Consider the following 26,222-nt stretch of genomic DNA (forward strand, 5'->3'; position numbering starts at 1 on the left):
ACGTAAAAAAAAAACAAAAACTAAAAGGTGATGGCATGAGGCGGAGACTGACGAAGAGAGGCGGGCGGGGAGGAAGAGAGTCTTCAAATGAAAAAGGTACAGGAGGGAAGTCAGTTCTATCTACACGTGTGGCCATGGTCAACTATAGCATGATGGTAAAATGTCTCCACACTTCAGGAGGGAAAACGATGACGTCTGGTTATGGTTCCACAGATGAAGAGACGACAGAGGAGAGACAGAGAGTTTCCTGTTTAAAGACTGGATTATTGAGCTACTTGATATGGCCATAGATCTACACTGAAACAGACATGGTGGATAGATACGGGTTTTTTTTGTGTGTTTATTTTCTAGATTTTTTTTCTCTCTTTTTGTACATGTTTAGGTTAAAATAGTTGTTTTTTTGTTTTTTTTTAAGGAAGACGAGCTTTACAGTGTCCTGCAGTGGTGGACTTCACCAGAGACTGTCAGTCCCCCATACACACTCACACACTCGCGCACACGCACACACGCTACCCCTATGGCATTATGGGAAAAAAAAAAGGTTTTTATTTTTCCATTCCCCTTGTCGCTCCGCTACTGATCGAAATCCCAACAGTTGTGACTCATTGTTGCGTCGCCGCTCACTGATGGTTAATACAGTATCATCCAAGAGTTCAGGTTATTTTTTCTGTTTTTTTTCTTGTTATCACTGGACATAGAGACAGAAATCATCTTTGCATAAAGACTTTTGCTTCTCTCAGAACACACACTGCCCCCCCCTCCCTTCCCCTCCCATTCAGGATGAGAGGGGGTGGAGGGGACGTTGGGGTGGGGGTGTCATCGGGAACAGGAGACTTGCATCACCACTACCCCTGTCCTTTGTTGTTTAGTCCAATGCCGCTCTTACCCCCCACTCCCAAAAAAAAGTCCTCTCTCAGTATTATTGTGATTATTATCAGCATCATCATCATCATCATCATCATCATCCTCCTCATCACCACCGTCTCCACCGTCGTGTTGCTGCTGTCGTTTTTTGTCATGTCTTAGATTGACCGTGGTTTATCTGTCGGGTCACGTGGATGTAGATGTTCTGAATGGCGAGTCCAGATCCTCTATGCCGTGCTGGACTTGCCCAGCTCCTCCCTGATTGCTGAGGACACAAAAAGAACCACAGAGTTATTTTTAATCTGCATCATCCACCTAATGCTGTAGTGTACGAAACGCAAATGGAAGTTGACAAGATACTATTGCTATTAAATCCATTACATATAACTGAAGCCGGTAACACTTTATTTTAAGGGGTCCTTGTTCCTGTGTATCTACCTAATTAATTACAGTGTAATTACCTATGTAACCGTATGTAATAACATGTACTTACATTGTAATTACATAGTGTATTTTGGTGTACTTACAGGTCCTTGTTACACTTGTAATAAGAAATGCCAAAGTGGCCTCTCTCTTTGCACAAGCATTTCTTATTACAAGTGTAACAAGGACCTGTAAGTACACCAAAATACACTATGTATTTACAATGTAAGTACATGTTATTACATACGGTTACATAGGTAATTACACTGTAATTAATTAGGTAGATACACAGGAACAAGGACCCCTTAAAATAAAGTGTTACCCTGAAGGCTTTATGAAATAATATTTCATGCAGTCATCCTCCTGCCTAGCCTGTCCGAATACAGGCTGCGTGTATTTGTCTGTGGAAGGAGGCTTTGATACTTTAGTATATTGAACCCTGACCTGCTTATAACCAAGACACTATTATACTATTTTATACTCCTAATCCACTCATGATCATTGTTGCAGCATGATTCTTCAGCAATACTGAGCACTCAGTAGGCCAGAGTTTCTGAAGTAGGCCTATATGGTTAGCTATTTATATCACCAATTTTTACTTCACGGGGCTATTTGTCCTCTGCTGTGGGTTTCTAGCTAGGAGCAGTGGTGGTTGTTGCTTGATAAAAGATTGGTTGATTAAGATTGATTAAAAGACAGCGCTAGCTAGGCTATATCTTCAGGGCAGCAGTTGGCCTACCACTAAAAAGTGATGTCATGATACCGACTAGCTAGTTAGCATGAAAACTTCAGAAAAGAAAAGAATGGATACAAGAGTTCACACTGACATGACTTCCACCAGTTGATGAATCAAGGAGTGAAGTTTGATGTTGAACTTAACAACGTTTCTTCTTGACTGGGCTGATGCTGATGCTAATGCTGTGTAGCAACAGCAAAAGTTGGCAGATTAGCTCCTTTAAATGGTCACTTCACTCAAATGATAATCTATCTGTCAGTTTTGGTTTTGTTTGTCCAGGTTTAAATGAAAGAAACAATATGAACTTAGTTTGACATTAAAGAAGGTGGTGATTTATCCAAAAATATCCAGGTCATTGTTTCTGACAGGAGATGTCACTGTTGAATACACTTGAGTTCTAGTGACAGTGACATCCCTGAAAAAAAAAAAGGTTGGCTCAGCTCTGGACCTCAGTCCTCCAGTACACTGGGGTCTGTTATGGCGGTTTGGGCCCGAGGCCATGTCACTGCAGCAGCCTGCAAAACTGAAAATCCTGCCACTGCTGCAGCATCACCAGTGCTGCTAATGCTACATTATCTTTATGCATATGTAAAACCACAGTCTGTGCTGCTGTTGTTAAACATATGAGTCACTGAACCTCTGATGCCAACTGGTGAGCTACTGGATGTTTCTGAGAAGTCAGGACGCTATTTCACTTCCTGCCAGTTAAATATACACAACCTGAAAATAAACAGTGCCGAATGTAGACTGACAGTGTGGTGTACGTATGAGTAGAAATTACCATCAATGAGCTCTTCTTTTAGCTTCGACAGCTCCTTCCTCATCTCATCCAGAATGTCCTACAAATGAAACCACACAGTGCCATTAGATCAAACCACAGCAGACTCATCTCCACCTTCAGCTCACACATGTTAACTGACAGTAGTGTTGGGATTTAGGTGGAGCCGCTGCCAACTGTTAAAACAAGGTTCTTTGTCTACTTTGGAAAGTAGTTAATCCCTGTGAGATTAGGCCTAAATACTGACTTAGTGACAGACAGACATAAACAAACTGACAGAGAGAGCATGTGTCTACATTGGCATTATGAGCCTTCAGTCCGAGATCTGCGATCTGCTGCTTCCATACACACAGTGAATGAGAGAAACGATAAGGACAGTGTGAACTTTGCAGTGTCCTTGAAGGGTGTCATCTGAGTCTGAGCCGCGCTGCTGTGACCAGTTGTAGTGACAGATAGGCAGCACTGTGACAGACTCTCCACTTATCTAACACACTCATTGCAGAGGTCAGAGGGAGAAGCACTACTGTGCACACCCACACTGTTTCACTATCAAAAAAGGGCTGCATAATTACCAATGGAAAAACAGACCAACCAATGAAAATCCTCTCTCCTCTGTCAATGGAGGCAGAATTTAACATCATTTTTTACAAATATTTCCTGCAAAATATTAACATAAAAAATATGTTTTAGAAAAACAATTGGATTAAACATGGATAATATGTGGATAAAATTGAATATGCGTGTTTCCATGTGTCAGTAACAATTAATCACATAAAGTCTCTGACCAGCAGAAGTAAAAGACAGAAAAAAATGTCAAAAACGGAATTGAAAACAACTAAAAGTCTCTTTAACATGAAAATGGCAGATTACCAGTGTATGTGATTGTGCAGGAATTTTGTACTTTGCAAATTATGGGTATTTTAGATTTGAACACAACACACATATCTGAATACTGTAAGCTGTGCAGTTATTACAGCTCACAGAAGAAACCCAGACCGACAGGCTACTAATCCCCCCCAACAGGTTTTAACAGCTACAAAGAGCTGTAGAGGTTTCGCTAAATTACAAAATATATGTAATGGAAATAAAGAGAACGGATGTGTGTGTGTATGTATAAAACATTAAAGCACACAAAGTGAAGGATGTAAGGCTAAAAGGATACAGTTTGTTAGTTATAAAAAAACCTTTGTGTTAAAAAGTTGTGTGTGAATGAGGAAAACACAACCAGACATCATCATTACACCCTATAGTGTACATTTACATATCCTACCTGTTTCAATCTGTCATAGTCCACAGCTTCTGTTGGCACACCGTTGGCACTTAGGGATGCAGTAGGTGTAGGAGTGGATTTAGGTCTGAGAGAAGAGACACAGAAAAGTGGCAGTGATGAGGTCAAAGGTCAACACCATGTCTCCATCATTTATCTATGTCAAATCAATGCAGAGCTGCACGGGTCGGCCTTTGCCTCTCGTTCTGCATCTTCATTAGGAGATAATGTGACCTGTTTGAATAGACTGTAAATTTGATAAACTATCACAGTCTGGTCTGCTTCATGTTAACTCAATGCACTGTCTAATGTGTAGAAGTAAGATTTCACTATTTTCACTCCCCGTGAAGCAGCTTCTCAGTCTGTTTCATCCGATGACACAAACAAATGTTTAGGCTTTTGTCTACACACATAAAAGATGCTGGTTGAACTGCAGTTAGGGAACCAGCATGCACACACATAGACATGCACATAGACACACGCACACACTGTTCACAGCAGCCAATGAAACTTCACAAACACCTGTCACGATGTTAGAAACCTCTACACACTCTCCAACCTATCACAAAATGATCTTGTAGTGTGCCCACGTTCAGTTTCATTTCCTTCACATATTCACCAAACTAGAGCCCAGATGATCTTTGAATGAAAAGCGCAGCCTAAAGGCGGCTCAGAGATAAGACCGGAGGAGCCAGCGATTAATGAAAGAGCCACGTCGATGCAGAGACGCCGAACAAGCTCTTTGCTCGACGTCTCGAGTCATGAGGGTGGAAAAGCCACCGAGCGGCCAATCACTTTGAAGAGAGGAAGTGCTGCAGGAAGCAGAGGCAATAGAAAAGGAAATGTGCTCGGCGGCAGGTCATTCAGTAGCCGTGCTACACCAGCGGGCGGAAAATTATGCTGGGAGTCTTTCAGTTTTATTATTCTGGGTGTTTCCGGTTTAAAGCTAATGTACACACAACAGAACAAAAGAAGCCTAAGAGGTGAGGCGTATAAGTCAAGGAGAGAAACACTCAGTCTGTTTTTAATGCTTCTCCTCGTATGATAATGTAACTTCATAATTACAATGATTGACATCCACATTTTCATTTACAAAGATGTTTGTTTTTTTAAAAGTCAAACGTATTCCCAGCAGCATGGGAGTCTGCTCAGCTCTCACTGGGTCACATATTAAAGTCACTTTTAATGAGCTGCGATCAAAACCACCCATCTGGTCGCACACTCACACATTTATACACACACACACACACACAGCGGGGTCTTATCTGTGAGAGCCTGCTGGATCTGTTCTGGCTTTAGGATGATAACACTGTGCCAAGTCTACTCTGCACTGGGTGGACACTCGTTTTTTGTGTTTGGGTGTATGATAGGGTGGGTGTAGAGCTTGTGACGCACACATATGGATTTCCCTGGTTTTAAGGTCGGGGGAAAAAAAAGAGAGGTTTCGAAGGTTGAGCAAGCATGCAAGAGCAAGAACTGGATTATAAATCCCCATCCAGACAGTGACTGGTTTAGAGCCCACACAACATATTGTAACAGCAGTAGGAGCAGAGATGGACCCTGCAGGCTCCTAGGTTTAACAGAGAAGACAGAGGCAACACACAACTCATTCCATACTTCTAATCCAAGCATTTCAAGTTAGCTCCTCCCCCCCAAAAAATAATAATAATAATAATAATTATTAAAAAAAAAAAAAAAAAAAGGAAGGAAGCACGCCCATCACAGCAAACCTCAATGACAAAAAAGGAGACTGTTTTTAAAGCAAAGGGTTTCTGGAACTCTCCACTGCCTTTTCTCTCTACCTGTTGGAGGAATCTGCTCCCATGGGAAATCTCCACGGAGACTCTCGTCTGTGTGAGCAGCAGAGACACCGGCTTTACAAATGACAGCGTAGCATCTATCTGTTCCACCTGTATGTCCTCACACTAACCACACGGCTCTGGGTCAGGTGCATGACACCTTTTTGGCACTCATTTTAACACTATCAACAGTGTTACAACATTTGAGCACTTTGTTAACCCTGGTCTGTATGTGCATCAACTTATCCCAACTGCACTGGGCACTTTACCCAGTGTAAACTCTGTATAGTAGTATTAGACTAGCAGTCTAATTTCTATGCTGTCTGTTTTTTTCTCTCTAAAATCTCTGCTGCATGTTTTTGTAAATGTAAATGTACTTTATTTATACAGCCCTTTAAAACAAACCTTTCGGTGTACCAAAGTGCTTTACAGTGGGTCATAAAAGAGTTTTTAACACTGTTTTTACTTTCTGAATGTTTCCTTTCCCCCATGACATCAATCTGCTTCGGGACAACCGACAGAAATCAGCCTGGGACTACAATCTGGTATATTCACATTAAAATGTTCATAAATATGCATTGTCCCTTCTCTCTTAAATCAATAAAATAAATGTAAGAGGCTTAAGGTTGTAAGGTCATGGACCAACTGACTGAAAACAGTTGTGGAAAAAGATTTTCTGCAAAACTGAATGTCATTGTATTTTATTATGCCATAATTAAGATGATGGCAGTGAAGAATTGATCTATCTACATGTAACTGGACCTTTAGCACTGTTCCATTTATGGATCCTTCATGGGACTCAATCAATCAATCAGTCAGTCAATCAATCAATCAATCAATCAATCAATCAATCAATCAATCAATCAATCAATCAATCAATCAATCAATCAATCAATCAATCAATCAATCAATCAATCAATCAATCAATAGCTCTATCTTGAGGTAAAAGTACTGTCAACAACTATGTGGCAACATGAGTCTCTGACTGCACATATTTAATTTTGTCTTCAAGAAAAACGTACAATTAAGGATATTCTATTCAGTTTACTTGGCACTTGACACTTTCATCTCTGAGGTAGAGAGTAGGAAATACTTTTTTTTTTTTTTACTTTTACTTTATTTTTATGAAGTAGGCTATTGGAGACTATGTGCGAAAATGTTTTTAAATTCTTAGTGTGGTGTGTGAAAAAGATACATTTTTCTGAAGTAATGACCGGACTGCATCTTTACCCTCGGAGGGTGTTGAATTTCATCCATATCCACACAAAGAGGCTGACAACATCAAAAGAAAATAATACATTTAAAGAAAAACTAATCTTGATAACTCTGCTAGTTTAATAGCTAATATGTTCATTCACACCTCAGCAGTAAGTTGGGTGTCTGACGTACGTCTAACATGCACATGAAGGCTACATAAGCTTTAGTGATGTTAGCCAGCACTGAACGGCCCCAGCAGCGCTTCATGCTAAAGCTAGCTGATGCTAATCTATAAGCCCCCCCCATAGTTTCTTTTAATTGAAAGGAAACTAGTATTGCTACTAGCTAGTCAACTAGGCAATAATCACAAATAATCTGGTAGGTAAAAAATATATTTTGAGCCCTTGTAAACAAAATGTATAGAATATAAAATGTAGGCCTACTTTAAATGCATTTATACACAATATGAAGCAGACAGGTGGAGGGATACTGTACCTTCCAATAACTGGAGATTTGCTACCATTCATGGTGTTTGTTCTTTCCCATGGCTTCCTGGGCATGTCTGCAGAGAAAGACAAAACAGAGTTGAGAGAATCTCATCATGTGATCATCATCTGGGAAAAACAAACAAGCTGACTTCCAAATAGCAGATTTGTGCATGAAAATCCGAAAAGAAAAAGAAATGTAGGTAGTGTGTTGCTAACTTGCGTCCTCATGGCCTGTGTTAGGAAGCTGCATGTTAATCTGCCTCTGCTTTTGCTGCTCAGTCTTCCCTCTGACACTCACCTGGTGTGCTACAGGCTGACATTTTAGGGGTTGTGTTTGTTTCGCCTTCCTCCTATTGGACAGACAGAGACAGGGTTTAAAGATCAGGAGTCACACTCACAGATGTGATAATCAGACAGTGGAGAGGAGGGAGTTCTTCTTCTTTGCACCTCTGGTTTAATTCAAACTTAGAACAACAGAGATAAACCTGCTCCTGCACCTTTTTTCACCGAATACTTGGCAAACACAGCACACTTTTCCTCGCTTTTTCCTTCTAAGTGGGTCAGCATAAAACTAAGAAACTGATTCTTGTTTTCTTTTGACTGACAGATATCCATGCATCAAATGTTAAACTTGTGTATGTATGGGGGAGCTAAGAAATTTGCAACATGTTGTGGATCAAGATATAGTTTGAAAATAATAAAATTCATTAACACTCATTAACAATTCATAACATGTATTGCTTAGCACTAAGCCATAGTAAAAAAAGAAGCTAGTTCTGTCAGTTGTTGGAAGACCTATAATGTGAAACATCAAAAACATCAAAGTGGAATTAAATGGTAACTGTAAACTGTGGGAGAAGATGGAGCAGGAGTGTGGTGCATATGGTATGTCAAAACTGGTAAATTCTTTGCATTAACACCATCAATATGAATATTAGCCTGTTGTAATGCTTTCTTTGTATTTCAGTGACCGAGGAGTCCATTCAGGCAGAGATGTGGTGAATGAAGTGCAGATTGTGCAGCCTGCACTGAGGAAACTATGTGGATCATCACACAGAGACGCCATTGTGTGTGACTCAGCAGTGGAGGGAAAGTAGTGAAGACAGTTTTGGACCTAAATCAAAGCAACTGTAGACATGGCAGAAAACAGAGCAGCACTAATCAGACTTACTGATCTCTGGTCAGGTTCAGGTGATGAGCCCTTCTCTGCAATTCTTCTCCTGGAGGACACACAAAGGTTTAATGAGGAAAACAGCCTTTTTTGTGTTTACATCATTAATATAATCAATATCTTTCTTGAGATTCTCACCCGTATTTCAACATTTCTTTTCTTTTAGCATTTTAGTAGTAGTATCTGGTAACACTTTAGTACACATTATTAAGCATTAGTTAAGCATTAATAAATACTGAATTCTTCATTTGTAACGCATAAATACTCATTAGTATGTAGTTTATAAATACAGTTAGTGCTTAATGATGAGTAAAACATTTTCAACTGTGTTTATAAACTACATACTAATGAGTATTAATGTGTTATAAATGATGAATTCAGTATTTAATGCTTAACTAATGACTGTGTGCAGTATGTCTGACTGAGACACAACTATACCTCCTGGCCAACAGGGCGCTCATCTCCTCCATCAGCCCTCCTCCTCCAGGCAGAGGGCCGTTGCCTCTGGCTTCAGTTTTGGCCCCTGCGGCTCCACCAGCCCCCAACATGGCTGCTGCCAGAGCCGCCCCGGCATCGTCACTCTGAAGACGCACAAAGAAAAAAATACAGTGAAAAACAAACTGACACACCAGGTTCTGTTGACCCTATTTTGGGGATAAAATATGAATTCAAATGTTTTTATCTGTAAAATCAAAAATATTTTTAAAAATAGCCTACAATGTTTTTTTTGTCAGATTTAAAGTTGATTGACACAAAAAGACGTGTATTGTTTGGCAGAGACGCTATAGCATCATATGTAAATCTCCTAGTCTGAGACATAGCAGATGAAGACTCTGCGTGATAGTGTGTGTGTGTGTGTGTGTGTGTGTGTGTGTGTGTGTGTGTGTGTGTGTGAAATCATCCATGAACTTGGCGTGTGTGTGTGCAAATGTTTCAGTGACAATGATTTTGTGCGATGACGTGTGAGCGCTGTGTATGTATCTGTATGTATATGTATATGTGTTGCACTGACATAATAAGGCCTTTATCTGCATGTTGTGTGGTTCAGATACAAAGACATGAGATGTCAAGCCTTCCACTGATCAAGGAACCAATCAAGCGCTCACCCTTGGCACTTTGCGCAGCTTGGCTCCGGCGAGGGCGGCGGCCAGGCCCGAGAGGGGGCGGTCCTCTGCGGGAGAGAAGAGGCCGGCGGGGAGGGGTGGCGCCGGTGGCGGGGGTGGGGCTCCGGGGGGAGGAGGAGGACCTGGCGGGGGCGGGGGCGTCCCGCATGGTGTCAGTGTGGGAGGGAGCGGAGGGGGAGGGGGCGGGGGAGGGTGGGGCACCGGGGTGGTGGGGGTGGCGGCCGGGGTGGCGGTCGCTGAGGTCACAGTGGAGCTGGGCGGCAGGGGCGGAGGCGGGGGAGGGGTGGGGGTGGTCAACCCCGGGGTCTGCACCACGTCTGTCAGAGGGAAGTGGAGGGTGGGGGGTGAGAGGGGGGTGGGGCACATTGGGGGATGGGCAAAGACACAGGGAAGGAAAACTGAGTTCAACTGTCATTAATCAGAATCACAACATCACAAAGGAACGACCTGTTGACTGACTGAGGCCTTCAACACATCATGTGACATTTAGACTGGACTCATCACTGTGTAACTAACTCACGTCTTATACTGTATACACTCACTGAGAACTTTATAGAACCAATCGCCTTGTTGTTTACAACTAGGCCTACTTCTGGGTAGAAAACCAGCATCAGAACAATAGTGACGGACCAGAGTTTCGCTATCTCATTTTTCATGTCACTATATCGCTGTTTAGACCACAGTTTTTCAACATTGGGGTCGGGACCCCACGTGGGGTCGCCTGGAATTCAAATGGGGTCACCTGAAATGTCTGTTTTTAAAAAAAAATTATTATTCTTTTTTAAATTATGATTAAAAACACCACACATAATCTTAAACAACTGTATCTATACTTTCACTTTCTCAAATATAAATTCAGTTCAAATAAAATGCAGCATCTTGATTGACGGCCTCGATCAAGTGACTGAATTTGTGATGTCAAAATGGGGTCACGGGCCAAAAAAGTTTGGTAACCACGACTGATCTGGTGTTTGTAAAGTTTATAAAACCAATGATTGGACAAACATGACTATTTATGTGCGCACATTTTTGTAATTAGTCATGATTATCATAGCCGAGCTAACGGTTTAACTTGACTCAATAAACTCAATAAAATATTTTCTCCAGCGGCTATCTTAGTTAGAACATGACTGAGCTAACTGGAGTAGTTTCATGTCATGTCCGACAATGGGAGGGTTTTAACAGCTGAGCTGACTGATGCTTTCTAGACACTGTGATTCCCCCAAACTGAATAAATACAACACATAGCAACACAAAACACACACACAGAAATAGTAATGTTTCTTCAATCATTTCAGATTTGTCTAAATGGTGACAGGGCGTGAAAAATATGATATATAGCTAAACTCTCGTTCGTTACTACTGTTCTCATTCAAATTATGTGCTGGTTTTCTACCCAGAAGTAATAGTAAACAACAAGGAGATTCGGTCTATTAGAAAAACCACAACAGTGGCGAGTAGCTCCTCGTGGTCTGGACTCTACACGATGTTGGAGTCTTTTTCCTCTGAGATGTTTCCTCAGTCATGACTGCATCACATTCGTGCTGCCAATCACCTGTTCTACCACAGCAGCCCACGAGTGTTTTGGTGGATGCAGATCTGAAAACTGTTGGAGAGGAGGTGACTGAAGTTCACTGAACTCACTCTGGGTTCTCGACCAGCAGAGAGCTGGTGAGAACCAGTTCTCCCAGCCTGGGCCCAGTTCTTTGTCTGTGGAAACAACGAAAACTGGTTCCAACTTTGGCACTGGCTCCGAACCAGCCCCAGAACCACCATGGTGGACTGGTGCCACACAATTAGCTGATTGGATAGTTGTATACAGTAAATAAGCAGGTGTGCAGGTGTTCCTAAGAAAGGGCTCAGTGAATGTACAGCGCAGAATTGTACATTTGAAAAAAAAAAAATTGAAATGCGCTTTACTTTCCCTCCTACATACAATATCTCCTCCCTGGCTCTTTTTCCATTGTTACGTCAGTGTGATAAACGACAGCACAAACCGTCAGCATTAAACAAAGCTTCAGCCTGAATAATTCTTTGTCAGGTTACGTCAACAGGTTACGCCACTGTCATTATCTGCAGCAGTGGTGGTAATGTGATTTTCAAATGTAACATAACATGGAGCACACACATTAGGAATGACAGCATGCCACAACACATCACAGCGAATGCCTTTGTTGTCATGCAGCTGTAGTGAGTAGCAGTGAGTGGGTTTATGGTTAGAGGTCAGGCTGGGCAGCATGGAAACAGTGGGAAGTTATACACTGAAATAGCCTCTCATTACTCATTTTAAAGAGTTATAATGAACTCTGTGGTTGGCCAAACACGTTTCAAAGATATTCCATGAAACAGGAGACAAAAGAAGAGACAACACACAATAAAACACACACACACACACACACACACACACACACACACACACACACACACACACACGCACACACAATTATCCAAAGACATTTAACATAGGAACTTTGGCAGCAGTTGTGTTTTGGTCAATACCATCTGTGTGTATGTGATAAAAGCTCTTATTTGCTGTTTTCATACATTGTTTAAGTATGAACTAATGAACAGATGTTTACTTCATGTCACATCATCAGAGTGATGGTATGTTTCTTCTCGTCACAGAACTAAATCCATGATTGATAATCCATGAGGTAATGTTAACATGTGATCAATATTAAAACCAGCATTCCAGTCCCTTCAGGCCAATCATTTCAATTATCACAGAGGTCAAAGGTCATTGGAGCTCCTCCTTCAGCAAATGAAGAGAAATGCCTCGGGACAAAGGTCAATGAAGCAGCGGTGCCTATGCTGGAGCTTCAGGGCAAATGTGTTAATAGTGAATAAGAAACAAGTGATTTTTTTTACAACAGTATATATATACTGTATATATGTATATAAAATGAAATTGTCAAAATTAGAAATAAAAGCAGATATTTTGCGTGACATTTAGTGACACCTCTAATCTCCAACAGATGGACGAGTGCATGTTATACTGATAAAGTATAATTATCATAGATTTTAATGGTAGGCTTCCACTGTTTAAAATAAATGAGAATTTTATTAATGAAAACTTGAGGTGGAAGCTGAACTGAAATAGTGTGGAAGGAGTGAAAAAAAAAAGTTGATAAATGATGATAAAAATGATGATAAAAGAAAAACAAATCAACCAGCAAGTCAGAAATGCAGTGTTCGGAGACAGACTGGAGTCAGTGATCTGTATCCACCAATAACAGACTGCTATCAGAGGGGACGGGACGCCATGCCGAGTGACCAGACACCTTCATCAGCCAGCAAGCACATGGACATACAGTAACACAAGTGTACGAGACGACTGACAAAGAAGTTAGACAGGCCTGTGTAGCAGTGACTGCTGCACTGAGAGACGCCTCAGCAGCAGCAGTGTTAATGTCAGAGACTGAACCAAGGAACCGGTGAGGACAAAGTCAGTCAATAGATGAAATCTTAGTCAGACTGAATGAACCTGAGCCTGGTCGGCTCGCTTCAACACTGTTGGCCTGAGGACAATTTAAGTCAATAACACTGAAAACTATTGAGTTTGATTGAATAACTTAACCAATCTTAGTTTATTGTCCAATCATCTTTAAATTCAGTGTATTAATACAAGGTCATTTTTTTAGCCAGAACCCCCCCCCCCTTATTTATCACTACCTCCCTTTGCCAGCCTCTAATTGGCTAATCCACTCAACTCACTGAGTTTGATCAGGTCTTAATTCATGAGAGAGGAAAAACAACCCCCATGCTGTTTCTCATGCCGTTGCACTGTCTCTCCTCAGCAGTGAACCGGTGATGTGGAAATGTTTCTGCAACAACGCTGCCATGTTCTCTGTTTAATATGTTTCCACCATCACTGGATGAGTTTGGATGAATTTAACAGCTGACTGCCGGAAGCTGAGGAGACTTCACCCTCTGCTCCCTCCAGCTCCATGTTTTTCATATCCTGTCATTTGGTGAGTTTGGGCTAAGTCAACAAACTAAATCACAATTACTTACATTTGAATTTCAATGTGACTAAATGACATAATCAATATAGTTAAAAATCACGAGCCACTTTAAACCAGCACTGATTTCTGTATCTGTCATCTTTGGGGACGGTGCTTTAACTTCCTCAATGCTGATGAGCGACTTTATTTAATTTTAGTTCACTTCACATGTTATTTGCAGATCATGCAAACAATTAATTTGCTCACCAGTAAACTGAGAGTGCTACCTACACATGTTAACTTTCAATACTATCTCCTTTCTTTCTTGAGTCTTCATCCTATGCAAATATTGATGTTGAGATGTTCCTGATGGAGTCTGGTGTCTTCTGAAGTTCCCAGAATGCATCAGTTTGAACTTTAACCTGAACCTGGGTGGAGGTGAGCTCACAACTAATCTACATCAACAACAGCTTCTGACTGTAAGAGCAGGCTGCTTTGACTGCATGGTGTTGAATGTTTCAAACAATGAACAAAGTCAGTTTTTATTGCCACTATCTTATCGTAAGTTAATTTTTGATATTTAGTTTATTGCGCTGTATGTTAAAGGTCCCATATTATATGGTTAGTTTCTCTCCGGAGGCTCCACCAAAAACAGGTCATTGAAGAATCACTGAGCGCTTTCTGAGTGTCTGAGTACAAATGTTGGCAGATTTCATGGAAACACCTAGAGAAACCAAATCCTGCAAAGTAAGACGGTGGGTCTAGGTGGGCGGGGCTTACGTGGCTGAGAGTGGTGACTGCTTTCTTTGTGACATCACAAAGTTAAAGAAGTCCTAACGGCTAGTTTTAAGGCTCGGTTTCTGTGTGGACTGAGGTTTTGATACCTTCACAGAAGAAATATAAAACCTAGAGCTGCTTCATTATGCACACGGACGTTGCCCCTTTATTTACAGTAATATGGGACCTTTAAGTAAAGTCAACTTGTTTGGATTTTCATTGATAACAGTTCCAACAGTGTTCAGTAACCCCCCCCCATCCTTCCCCCACTGTTAGTGTGTGAGTCAGAAGAAGTGACAGAAAGATGGGAGAGAGGCAGTAAGAAAGAGAGAGCAGAATCCAGACTGGAGGCCTTACCCTGGGGCAGACAGGAGAAGCCCCCCTGAAGCAGGTGGGGCTCTGGGCCTGCGGCTGCGTTGGGCTCCCCCGGCCCCGACAGGCCCAGGCCCACAGGGAGGGAGAGGTGCTCGACAGAGGCAGAGGCTGCAGCAGCAGGGGGCGCTGTGGAGGGAGAGGGCACACCGGGAGCCTGGGATGAGGAAGGGGAAGACGAGGCAAAGGAAGGAGACGAGTGGGCTACAGGGGAGGGGAGGGGAGGCGGGGTGGGCGGGGGAGGCGGGGTCGGGCAGGTGATGCTGTTGGGGGTGTAGCTGTGCGAGATGGTCAAGGGAGAGGGCGCCGGGAACATGGGCGGGCCGTTGGGGGACGGCGAGGGCGGCTTCTGCGTCAGAGGGGAAGGCGCCGCGATGGGGATGAGCGGCCGCGGACCGGTGGCCTTCCCCGGGGGGCTGCTTATCATGACGGGGGGCGACGGAGGCAAGGGGGTGAAGCTGCACGCGGACCACACCACGGACTTGGGCGGAGGAGGGGCCGCGGCCGGGGCTGGGGGCGGGGCCGGGGCCGGGGGCGGGGGCGGGGCCTGCGGGAAGGCTGGCTGTCGCCTGGGGACCGTGGCGTAGTGAGGCAGGACCGGGTGGAAGGCAGAACCGAGCGAGGTGGCGAATCGGGAGGCTGAGTGGCGGAGCGGGGGGGTCGGGGGCGTGGCGGAGGAGGGGGACAGCGGCGTCCCGGGAGCCGGGTAGTTGGGCGTGGATGGAGATACGGGCGTAGAGGATGTTCTGCCGTACTCCTGAGGTGTGGGGTTGTACAGGGTGCTCTCAAAAGCTAAACGCCACACCACGCCACGCCACGCCACGCCACGCCAAGGGACAAAACCAAGGTCAAGGACAAAGACAGCACAGAACGGGGAGGGGAGGGAGACAGAAGGAAGGAAAGAAGGCAAGGAAGGAAGCAGCCATTGTGCACACAGGAGGGAAAGACAGCAGGTCAGGAGAGAGAGAAGGAAGGAGGGAGGGAGGAAAAAAGAGAAGGGGGCAGATGAAGCAGGAAAAACCAGCACAGAGCTAATATATATATAGATATAAACGTCTTATTGCAGGTGGTGTGTTGTCTCTGGGGCTGATGTTAGTGGACAGGTGTTAGCGCTGTGGACACGGACACACACACACACACACACACACACACACAAAGCTCTCACAGTCCTGTTCGCAGGAGAAGAGTGGGAAATAATAAAAAATCGAGGAGGAAAATTCAGGCTTTACCATATAGCACACACCCACTGAAGAGTTTCCAGTGTCATCAAGTCATATACAGACTTTTAACCAAAAGACCCATCATGCACCACTCCGCCCCAGAATCAACCTGAGCCTCAGGGAAACAGCCCGTCATCTCCATGTGAATGCAGCAGTGAGCAGATGATTTATAGTACACAATACTTTGATCAATGCTATAGACGTCACATCACAGCCCAACCCCCGCTCCTCTTTAATGCCATGTCTGCTTTATTTCCTGATCACTAGCTTCACCTCGCCCATCAGAGAGATAAGACCACAGCAGCACGATCTTCTGTTACGTGACGTGACGTCGTCTTTTTATCGTCTTGTTGTCTTTTTGGACTGAGACATAGGCCACACTACAATATTCTCTGATAAGCTCAGATCAGCTTATTACTGTCCTGATGTCTACCTCCTCATATGAATGAGTGATGAGCGTCCTCTTCTCATCTTCTACTACTGGAAATGTCCAGGTCGGTTCTAAACTGTAGACAAGAGACTACAGCCGTCTACTGTATCTTCTGTGTAAAGGGCTGTATAGGGACCCACTCATTAATAGGGCTTTGACATCATAAACATTATCAATAAATATTTGAATATATTTGAATATTAATATTAATAAACAAACGAAGTTCGAATATGATTTTTTGGGCAAATGTCAAAGCCCTACTCATTAATATAATCTACTCTAACCATGGTGACTGTGTCTTAAATCTCACCTCCGGCTGAGCGGGGCCCTCTCTAAGTAATTACCTCCACTGTCTGTGTATGTGTATGTGACTTTGGTGCTGAGTGTAAGCTGACCTACTGCTGCACAGGCATGCCATATGTTTTCTGTATGTATGTGTATGTGTGTGTGTGTGTGTGTGTGTGTGTGTGGGGGAGGGGTGAACAATGGCTCCAAAAACGGCCATTTCCTTTGTATCAGCAACCAATCGTATAAGTATTATTTACATTAACAATCTATGGAATTTTACAGTGCAAGTCTTAAAGGAGAATTCCGGTCATTTTTGACCCCTAAATCGTTGTCTTGATGGTCACCCAGTGTTGGGGGGAGCAAAACACGCGACTAAAATTGATGCAGGCAAACCAGAGTTACACCATCATGGCTAGACGGCGCTAGCGATAGCAACAACGCTAAAGTATGAGGGCAATTCTTTCAACCACAACAAACACTCATAAAACAATCAACTATCTATGGTACATGACTGGAATCTTTATGACACACCACTAAACTCATAGTGTACAGTATAAACAGTATAAACTTTGTGTTTTTGCATGTAATCACTCACCTCAGATAGCCAAACTCTGAAAGAGATATGTTGGACTTTACCATTGCACTGCTCCACCATTTATTTTTGTAAAGAAATCATCACAACAAGGAATCAGGACAACAATTTAGGGGTCAAAAATGACCGGAATTCTCCTTTAAAGGCCGTTTTCTCAAAATTAGTTTTTCCTCAGACTCTGGGCCCGAAATCTCCACTTCAGCAGCACTTAGAGACACCAAACCTTCCAGTTTTATTCCTGTCTATATTCTGAAGGTTTTCACAGAGGGGATTGTTGATATGTCATTCAAAGCCTGATTTATACAACATTTTATTCCTAAAAACATGGCAACATTTTTTAGGGCTGGTGACAGTATTTTCTCATTTACAAAGTGATAAAAAGAGATATCCAAAATCCCCTCTGTAAAAACTTATGACTCTATGTAGATATGTAAGAATTTTGAAAGGGGCTTTATCCATTTTTCAGATATCGGTTCTGGAAATGTATGCTAGCACATATTTCATTAGATATTGCCTCATTTACATATTTAAACATAAAATTTTACAAAACTTGTAATACAAAAAATATTTGTCTTAATGTGAGTGATAAACTTGGGAAGTTTCATGGTGATATCTGTTATCTAATTTTTTTTTTATTTACCTGTAGTGTCTCCCCTTAATCAGTTGTAGCATGTCTATTAAAGTTTTATCCTTTCATGAATGATGAAATTGTTCACAATAAACAAGAGATTTTTCTTTCCCTTTTTGTTGATATCTCATCCAGTTTCACATCATTACAGGAAACCTGACATACATCAGTGACACGTTTACTCACAGACAGATCTGATAGGTCAGATCCACACACACATAATCAGACGTTACGCACAAACACGACACATTTCAGCCGACATTGCTGGGTCAGTAAGACACACACACACACACACACAACTGGAATCCACGTGAACACCTGACCATCAGTCATGAGACAGATACACTGATCATTTTTTCTGGATCCATGTGACTTTTCTTTCCCCTCCTTCTCCCAGCTGAACATTCAGATGGTGTTTATCCTCTAACTGGAGTTACACACACATGAAAACACACACACACACACACACACACACACACACACACACACACACACACACACACACAGTATTTTTTTTAGTTTTCCACTTCACCACACACTCCATCTCTTTCTCACTAACCCTGATTGTCCCCTCATGCTTTGTTTCCTCCTCTGGGTTTCTTCCACTTATCCACTGCACTGTCTCCTTCCTCATCCATTTATCTCCACTTCTCCACTTCTCCTGACCTTTGACCCTTTCAATTCTTCTCCATATTACCTCTTCTCCATCATTCCACCACGCTCCTCTTTCATTCTCTCTCTCTCTGTGGCTCTGGGCTGATCATGTGACTGAGAGGCCCCAGCTTTACTCCGCTCTTCCACAACAAACACACGACCAGAACACACCAATTATGCGGACAGCCGGACACGTGCACACGAGAATATGGAGAGCACATGCACACAACAAAGCTCACACATGAGAACACAACAAAGCTCACACATGAGAACACAACAAAGCTCACAGTGCAGTCAAGCTCCTCTGCCAAACCAACTGGACTTTTAGGTAAACTTGGACATTAAAAGCCAAAAAAAAAAAAAAAGTCAGAACAACCTGGAGGTCAAGTGAATCCACTGGACCACCTTTGACTGGAAAAATAATAAACAACCTGTGTGTATGTGTAGCCAGTTCACATTTTACATAATATATTTATTAGAGAAATTATAGACACTGAACATGCTGCATAAGGTTAATTTTAGTTACAGGCTACTGTACATCCACTCATTTTCAGAAATGTTTTGCAGAAGAAATGATTAATGAAGAACATCAAAAGCAGTCAGTTATGGTCAGTAAAGTTCATGATCCATGTTGAATTTTGTCCTGGTAACACCAAACCAAGAGTAATTTAACTAAAACATTGAAAAAGTCTCACTATGAAGGGTTTGAAAACTCTGGATGCCAGTTGTAAATTTAATAAAAGTGATGTATTTTGAGACTAAAATGCATTAGTGCGAATGAAGCCTCACATCACGGTGCAGCATGATGAACACGGCGTCGAAACAGTCAAGCTGAAACATATAATTATAGACATTTTAACGTCTGGAGTGTTGGAATAAGTCAGAGAGAAACAACTTGGATGAGTCAGTTTTGTCAGTGGGTGCTCATCAATGTCCAGTGTTTCAAAAGAAAGATGCCATAACTAACCACTGTCAGACAGCTAAAGCACAAACTGGGTCTCATTAAGAGAACTTAAAGGGATAGTTCAACATTTTGGCAAATTGGCCCATTGCCATAACCCCTATAGTCATAGCAGTAGGTTTGTTACCTTTAATTGTCGGTGCAAGCTATTTTTAGAACAGCGGAGCAGAGCCGTGAGCTGCACAGAGCTACGCTACGGAGGCTCATGGAATTTCTTGATTTCCCTCATCAAACTCATCTAATACACAATCCAACAACTCCAAAACACTCTGGTGGACAAGTTGTGACCTGCACATTCACCACGCTATGAAATAATAACAGAACGTTACCAGACAGAGTTGTTTTAGAGGTAAATACAGAGACTGCTTGATGAAAAACTGCCCTCGACAGGAACACGCATCAGTGGTTTTGTGTGAATTTACCTCTAAAAAATAGCTTGCACCGACAATTAAAGGTAACAAACCTACTGCTATGACTATAGGGATTATGGCAATGGGCCAATTTGCCAAAATGTTGAACTATCCCTTTTAAAATAAATCAATTAAAAACAAAACATCACTACACACACATCCTGTAAGAGAGACATACAACTGAAGGGTTAAATGTTACATCACACACTCGGATCAAATCTCTCAGGCTCATACATATGTTCAAACACATGGCATGTGGGCACGTGTGTGTGTGTGTGTGTGTGTGCGCATTCCTGCATTTCTGTGAGATCCAGTGGGTTTGTTCTGTGTGTTGTATTGTATTGTATGTGACATGTGAAATGACCCCTCCCCTTTTTTCCTAGGGGGCCTTGGTACGCACACACACACACACGCATAGGCTTATGCGCACACACACACACACACACACACACACACACACACACCCCTGGGGGGGTCTCACCAGCATTCTCCCTGATGATGTATTTTTAGCCTCTGAGTAACACCACCGAGCTGTGTCTGCCTGCATGTGTGTGTGTGTGTGTGTGTGTGTGTGTGTTTATGCATGCATATGCTAACAGGCTAACTAGCACTGAAGCCTGCCACGCTGCGTTGACCTCCCTACTGACCCACTCCTTAAATGTAGGAACTTCCCCTTCTCAGTGTCACACCACTCAAACCTGAAGCTCTGGTCAGACTGTGGCTCCGCTGTGTCTCTGCTGCTGGATTATTATCTGTCAACTAGACTCTACAGATTTTTACCATATATGAAATATTCTGCTATTCTGAGTTCAAGAGAAGAAAAATGATCAGAGACATTTTTCTAGTTCCCTCTCACCTCGAGATGCTCTGCATGGAGACAACATCTCTGCACCAAATCAACACCTTCATTAGATTTTCAGATGTGTCAGTAGTTTTGTTTGTATGTGTGAATGGTGTGATGGTTGTCAGCACTCTTCACTCCCCGCCTCATGCCTACACGCTCACGTGCAAAGACTCAACATACCCCCCCCCACTCCCCTCTCTTGCCCCAGTAGCTCAGCAATCTGTTGGTAGCTCCTGTTCCCCCCTATGGGCAGATGAGCAGAGTGTGGGCTTCACTGTAAGCACTGACTTAGAGAGGCAACACAAACACACAGTCACTGTCCGCTCAGCAGGAGTCAATATCTTCATCCCGTGACCTTTTCAAACACCTCAGCGTCACACTAGAGTGGGTGTCAGTCTCTCAGCTTCCATCGGTAGCACATACACCTGACATCCCCACAGATATAAAGACAAGATTTAAACTCTCTTCAGCTGACGTGTCACGTGAACCTTGCTGGAGCAACAACTGGCAACATTTGACAATTTCTACCAAGACGTCCAACTCACTGTTTCAGATGGAAGCTGTGCCCAGTTCCACACTGTATACTAACTAGTCTATATGTGTATTCACAAGGGGAACTCTGGAAGTCAGTGTACAGGTGTGCATACAAAAAACAAACAAACTCTGAGTTCCCTTCCTCTTTGCATCGTCTGTCCCACAGTGCAAAGAGGAATATGAACATGATAGTGATCACAGCTTCAGAAATACAGAGCAAGCTGTGGCAAACCATGGTGGTGAGTTACAGAACTACACAGAGTTAAAGACTGACTTCCTGTTGGGTGTATATGGTTTCCTATCAGCTTAAAGAGTATTTCCAGATATCAGGCCACCTATCAGTTCATTTCATACCATCCATACTCCCAACTGCAGCGTGTGGATGTTTAGATTCATTTTTGTTGAAGAATCTAATGAGTTTCAATGTTCATTAATGGGCTCCGGACTCATTTTAAAATTGTTCTGTGGTCGTAAGTAACATCCTTTTGATCATCATTTAAATTTTAAAATTCTCTCTACAATTAAATTAAAGGGACAACGAGGAGTTTTGGAAAAGCGAAGCGTTTTCACACTACATTTATGAGCCTCCGCGCGCACCGTAAAATTCTTTTGACCGGCGCAAGACAGACTCATGTTTTCATTCATCAATAATTAAAGTCAGAGGTTCAAAGAGGTTCACATACCACCGTAGTTCCGACCATAAACGGCGATTCAGCTACGTTATTCTCATGACTCGTTGCGAAACTGAAAGTAAAGAAACGCTGGTTGGCTCGACCAGCATCTCCGCCACCACTAATAATAACAAAATAACGATAGAGACAGAATGATATATTTATCGAAAATGGGCCCATTAACAAGTGTGGGTAGCGGAGATTCATCCACAGTAACGTGAGACTTTTTTATAACCGATTAGAAACTCCTCGTTGTCCCTTTAAATCAAAATTTGGGCTTACCACGGCTTCCGCATCGTTCCTCTCCGGGTTCAGAGAACAAACGCCTCAAAGCCTCTACTGTTGTGTTCTCTGACCCAAAAAGGAACAATGCGGAAGCCATGGTAAGTCCAAATTTTGATTTTATTTAATTGTAAAGCGAACTTTGAAATTTAAATGCCCATTAATGAACATTGAAAAAATGATAGATTCTTGAACAAAAACTAATATAAACACGCTGCAGTTGGGAGTATGGATGGTATGAAATGAACTGATCATAGGCGACCTGATAACTGAGGTGAACATTGATTACAACTGGAAATGCCCTAGGTTTGCCATAGGTATGTTGATTTAATTTATTACTGACAGCAAAACCAGAATTGTAACATTAAGCAATACACAGTATGAATATTGCTTAGTGTATACATTTAGTATACAGTGTGGAATTGGGATCAAAACCTCCTCATTACAACTTCAAAACCAAAAACTATCTCAATGGAGAAAAAAATCAACCCCTCATTAGGATGTCAAATAGTCATTAAGTGATAGAGCATCCAGTCTGTATGTGTTCATATAGGAGCACATGAAAACCAAATCTAGAAGTGGACAAACTGAAACATTATAGAATCTTTAGATCTTCAGTTTGAGCTCTGGCCTTCAGAAACTCAAACCCAGTATGTGTGTCAGAGTGTGTGTGTGTGTGTGTGTGTGTGCATCACTCACCAGCATTAGAGATGCGTCTCCCTCTCTCCCAGTCCTGCTGCTCTCTGTCCAACTGCTCCTGCTGCTCCCTCTCCAGCCGCTCTCTCTCCGCCTTCTCCCTCTCCATCAGCTCGCGCTCGGCGCGCTCCTGCTGCTCGCGCTCTAGCTGCTCCCTCTCCATCTGCGCCTCCCTCTCCTGATGCTCCCGCTCCAGACGCTCCTGCTCTTGACGCTCCCTCTCCTGGCGTTCGCGCTCCTGCTCGCGCTCCATCACCTCCCGCTCCAGGCGCTCCTGCTCCTGACGTTCTCGCTCCATCTCCTTCTGCCGCTGCAGCTCCTGAAGCTGCCTGGGGGGGAGAGAGGAGGAGGAGGAGGAAGGAGAGAGGGCTGAAAACAGTGCACAGCAAAAAATAAAGTCATTCAAACTTGACAACGAGATTGAGCTGGTGTGAATGAGAGGAGGAACCCACCAGCCGAGGAGGAGGAGGGTTAGAAAGAGAAAGAGATGGAGGAGGAATCAGAACCACAGTGTCATCAACTAGTCCAAATGAGCCCATTGGTGTGAGGCCTGTCTTAACCTCTCTGACCCTGTTGTCATTACATAAGGGGTGTCATTATATAATAATTGCTTTTAGGCACAATAGCCATGCTGTTATGTAACCACAGCCAGCTTTGCTAAAAAAATTTGGGCGCATTATTAAAAACACAAACATTGAGCTGCCCAGGGTGAACACTCTCTCTCAGTAGCAAAGAAGCAGCTGTGTGTGTGAGAGGAGAAGACATACAAGAATAATAATTAAAAAAAACAAACAAACTCTGATTAGTTTTGTTTTTTAAGTGAGGGTGCAAAATATGTTCAGGGAGGTTTTTCCTAAGGGTGCAATCGAGTGTGTAGACTGAGGTTTGGCCACTAGGTGTCAGCAGAGGCCAGAGGTAGAGAGGCTGGTAGAGGGAAACGGGAGATGTAAGCAACAAATGAAAATGTGTGTGAGAGTGTGTGTGTGTATGCATGTGAGAATGAGTTTAAGCATAAAAGAGAGAGAGAGAGCGGTTGAGAAGGGATGGAGAGAATTTCTCCCTCACTACATCTGACATTCAATGAAATGTAAAATGCCTGCAGGACTGTGAGCACAGATTCCTACACTCACAGAGGAACCTCATCCTCCACAGCAGTGCTTATCTCCAAGACAGTAAATTACACTGACTGTACTAAAAGGCATTTTACAATTACAGCATATACTGTGCTATTATATAACTCCATGCCATGTGATGTGGAAAGGAGGAACGCTCCATCTCAGCTCCAGGATGAAATATGTTGTCTAACATTACAGAGATAGTTTAACACGAGGAAATGTTACTGTGTGAACTTTGAACTCTGAAACACAAGACATGAAGTTCAGAGGACTTGGTCGGAAGCAGAGACCAGTGGACCTGACACCAGAGGTGGGGGGGCGAGGAGCTGGATCACCTGCTCCCAGAGGTGAGTGAAGTGAGTGTTTTCTCACTTTCTATTCTGTCCAAGGTGAAAGTACATAACTCAGTCAGATCACCACATTAGTGAGCTGTGAGTGTGAAAATGTGAAAGAGACACATACGATTGAGTGAGGCCATCAACAGAACCAGAGGAGTAGGAGAACAGGTCCAGAGGCAACAACATGGATATTAACCACATTTTAGATATTATTAGGGTTGCAAAGAGGCGGAAAATTTCCAGTAAATTTCGAGAAACTTTCCATGGGGAAGTTAAGATGGGGAATTTTGGAAATATTTCAAATTGGAAACTTTCCCTGGGAATTATGGGAATTTATAGGAATTATTGGGAATGTATGGGAATTAACTGGAAATTTGGGGTAATTTAAACAAACTGTATCATATCCAAACATAAATGTAAATTTTGTTTTGTCATAAGCAGACATCCATGCAAAATAATACAATTAAAAAAACATGACATTTCAACAGATTTATTTGTGAGTAAAACTTTATCAAGTTTTAATTCTTGTATGAACAATCAATTCTTTCACTTTAACAAAAACATGAATGTTGAGTAAAATATTGCTAATTACTTATTAAGGGCCAACCTTCAATTTTGTAAATTTTGGATTTATTCCCGTTTATTCCCATATATTCCTGTTAATTCCCATCTATCTATCTATCTATCTATCTATCTATCTATCTATCTATCTATCTATCTATCTATCTATCTATCTATCTATCTATCTATCTATCTATCTATCTATCTATCTATCGTACTAAGTCTTTTAATCTATAGCTCTTTGTCAGCAGATACAAGTGATTCAAACTAAGAAATTACCGCGGATTAAAATGCTGCTTTTTCACATGTCTATGGGGAAACGGTTGTTCCCTCTTACAGGAAGTGACGTTTCCTTGGTGCAAGAGAAGAAGAGTGGCACTTCCGTGTTTACACTTAGAGTAGCAATGGATCTACGTCGTTATTTCGTTGTTTTTGCATTTATTTGCGACTCTACGGTCTCAGCAATTAGTTATCCTGATGAGATACTTGGCTGAGAGAAGAAGACGGTACAATTTTTCTGCTTATTCGCTTTGTTTTTGTTTTGACCGGCTTTGACTTCCCTATTTCCTGTTTCCTATTTCCCTACGTACTATGGCGCAAATGCGCAGAATGAATAATCCACTTTATCATCCGAATCCCTGTTTACATGTGGCATGAAGCTTACCAATGTATATTATTATCAATCGATCCGATCCGAAACACAATCAGATCCGGGTGAATGGGATCCGGTACGGTGTTTACAAGAGACATTTAGAATCTGATTGACCTCTTAATCTAATTGTAAATAGGATTTTTGGACCCATGTACACGCACCTGTGTTAAGGGGAGAGAGAGAGAGAGAGAGTGTTTTGTGAATGTGGGAAGTGAGAGGAGAAAAAAACAAAAAGGTGAGAGCAGATACAAGTTGTGGGAGGTAGTAATCTGTCAGGTTCAAATGCGCTCGCATACACACACACACACAAACACACACACACACACACACCCACACACACACACACACACACACAAGGTTCCTGGGAAATCTTTGATGGAGTTGGAAAGCTGCGACACTCTTGTCA

The 26,222-nt window shown here is 42.5% G+C and overlaps 1 protein-coding gene across 5 annotated transcripts in view; it reads right to left on the reverse strand.

Annotated features, from left to right (window-relative positions):
• Nucleotides 1–339: 339 nt before the first annotated feature.
• The window catches only part of enah (ENAH actin regulator), a 132,311-nt gene continuing 106,428 nt past the window's right edge, over nucleotides 340–26,222 (reverse strand). For 3 of the 5 annotated variants that reach the window (XM_085770129.1, XM_085770128.1, XM_085770131.1), the window contains 11 exons: nucleotides 23,154–23,479; nucleotides 14,926–15,732; nucleotides 9,830–10,164; nucleotides 9,162–9,304; nucleotides 8,724–8,772; nucleotides 7,851–7,902; nucleotides 7,560–7,626; nucleotides 5,871–5,918; nucleotides 4,072–4,156; nucleotides 2,805–2,862; nucleotides 340–1,129 (listed from right to left, as the gene is read on the reverse strand). In XM_085770129.1, coding sequence (XP_085626255.1) covers nucleotides 1,092–1,129; nucleotides 2,805–2,862; nucleotides 4,072–4,156; nucleotides 5,871–5,918; nucleotides 7,560–7,626; nucleotides 7,851–7,902; nucleotides 8,724–8,772; nucleotides 9,162–9,304; nucleotides 9,830–10,164; nucleotides 14,926–15,732; nucleotides 23,154–23,479 — 2,008 coding nt within the window. In that variant the 3' untranslated portion in view covers nucleotides 340–1,091. The remainder of the gene's footprint in view (nucleotides 1,130–2,804; nucleotides 2,863–4,071; nucleotides 4,157–5,870; nucleotides 5,919–7,559; nucleotides 7,627–7,850; nucleotides 7,903–8,723; nucleotides 8,773–9,161; nucleotides 9,305–9,829; nucleotides 10,165–14,925; nucleotides 15,733–23,153; nucleotides 23,480–26,222) is intronic. The other 2 variants (XM_085770130.1, XM_085770132.1) reach the window with 1 other exon arrangement.

Source organism: Trachurus japonicus, chromosome 24 (genome assembly GCF_045865225.1).
Source record: "Trachurus japonicus isolate A0001 chromosome 24, Traja_1.0".
In the NCBI taxonomy this organism is placed as follows: domain Eukaryota; kingdom Metazoa; phylum Chordata; class Actinopteri; order Carangiformes; family Carangidae; genus Trachurus; species Trachurus japonicus.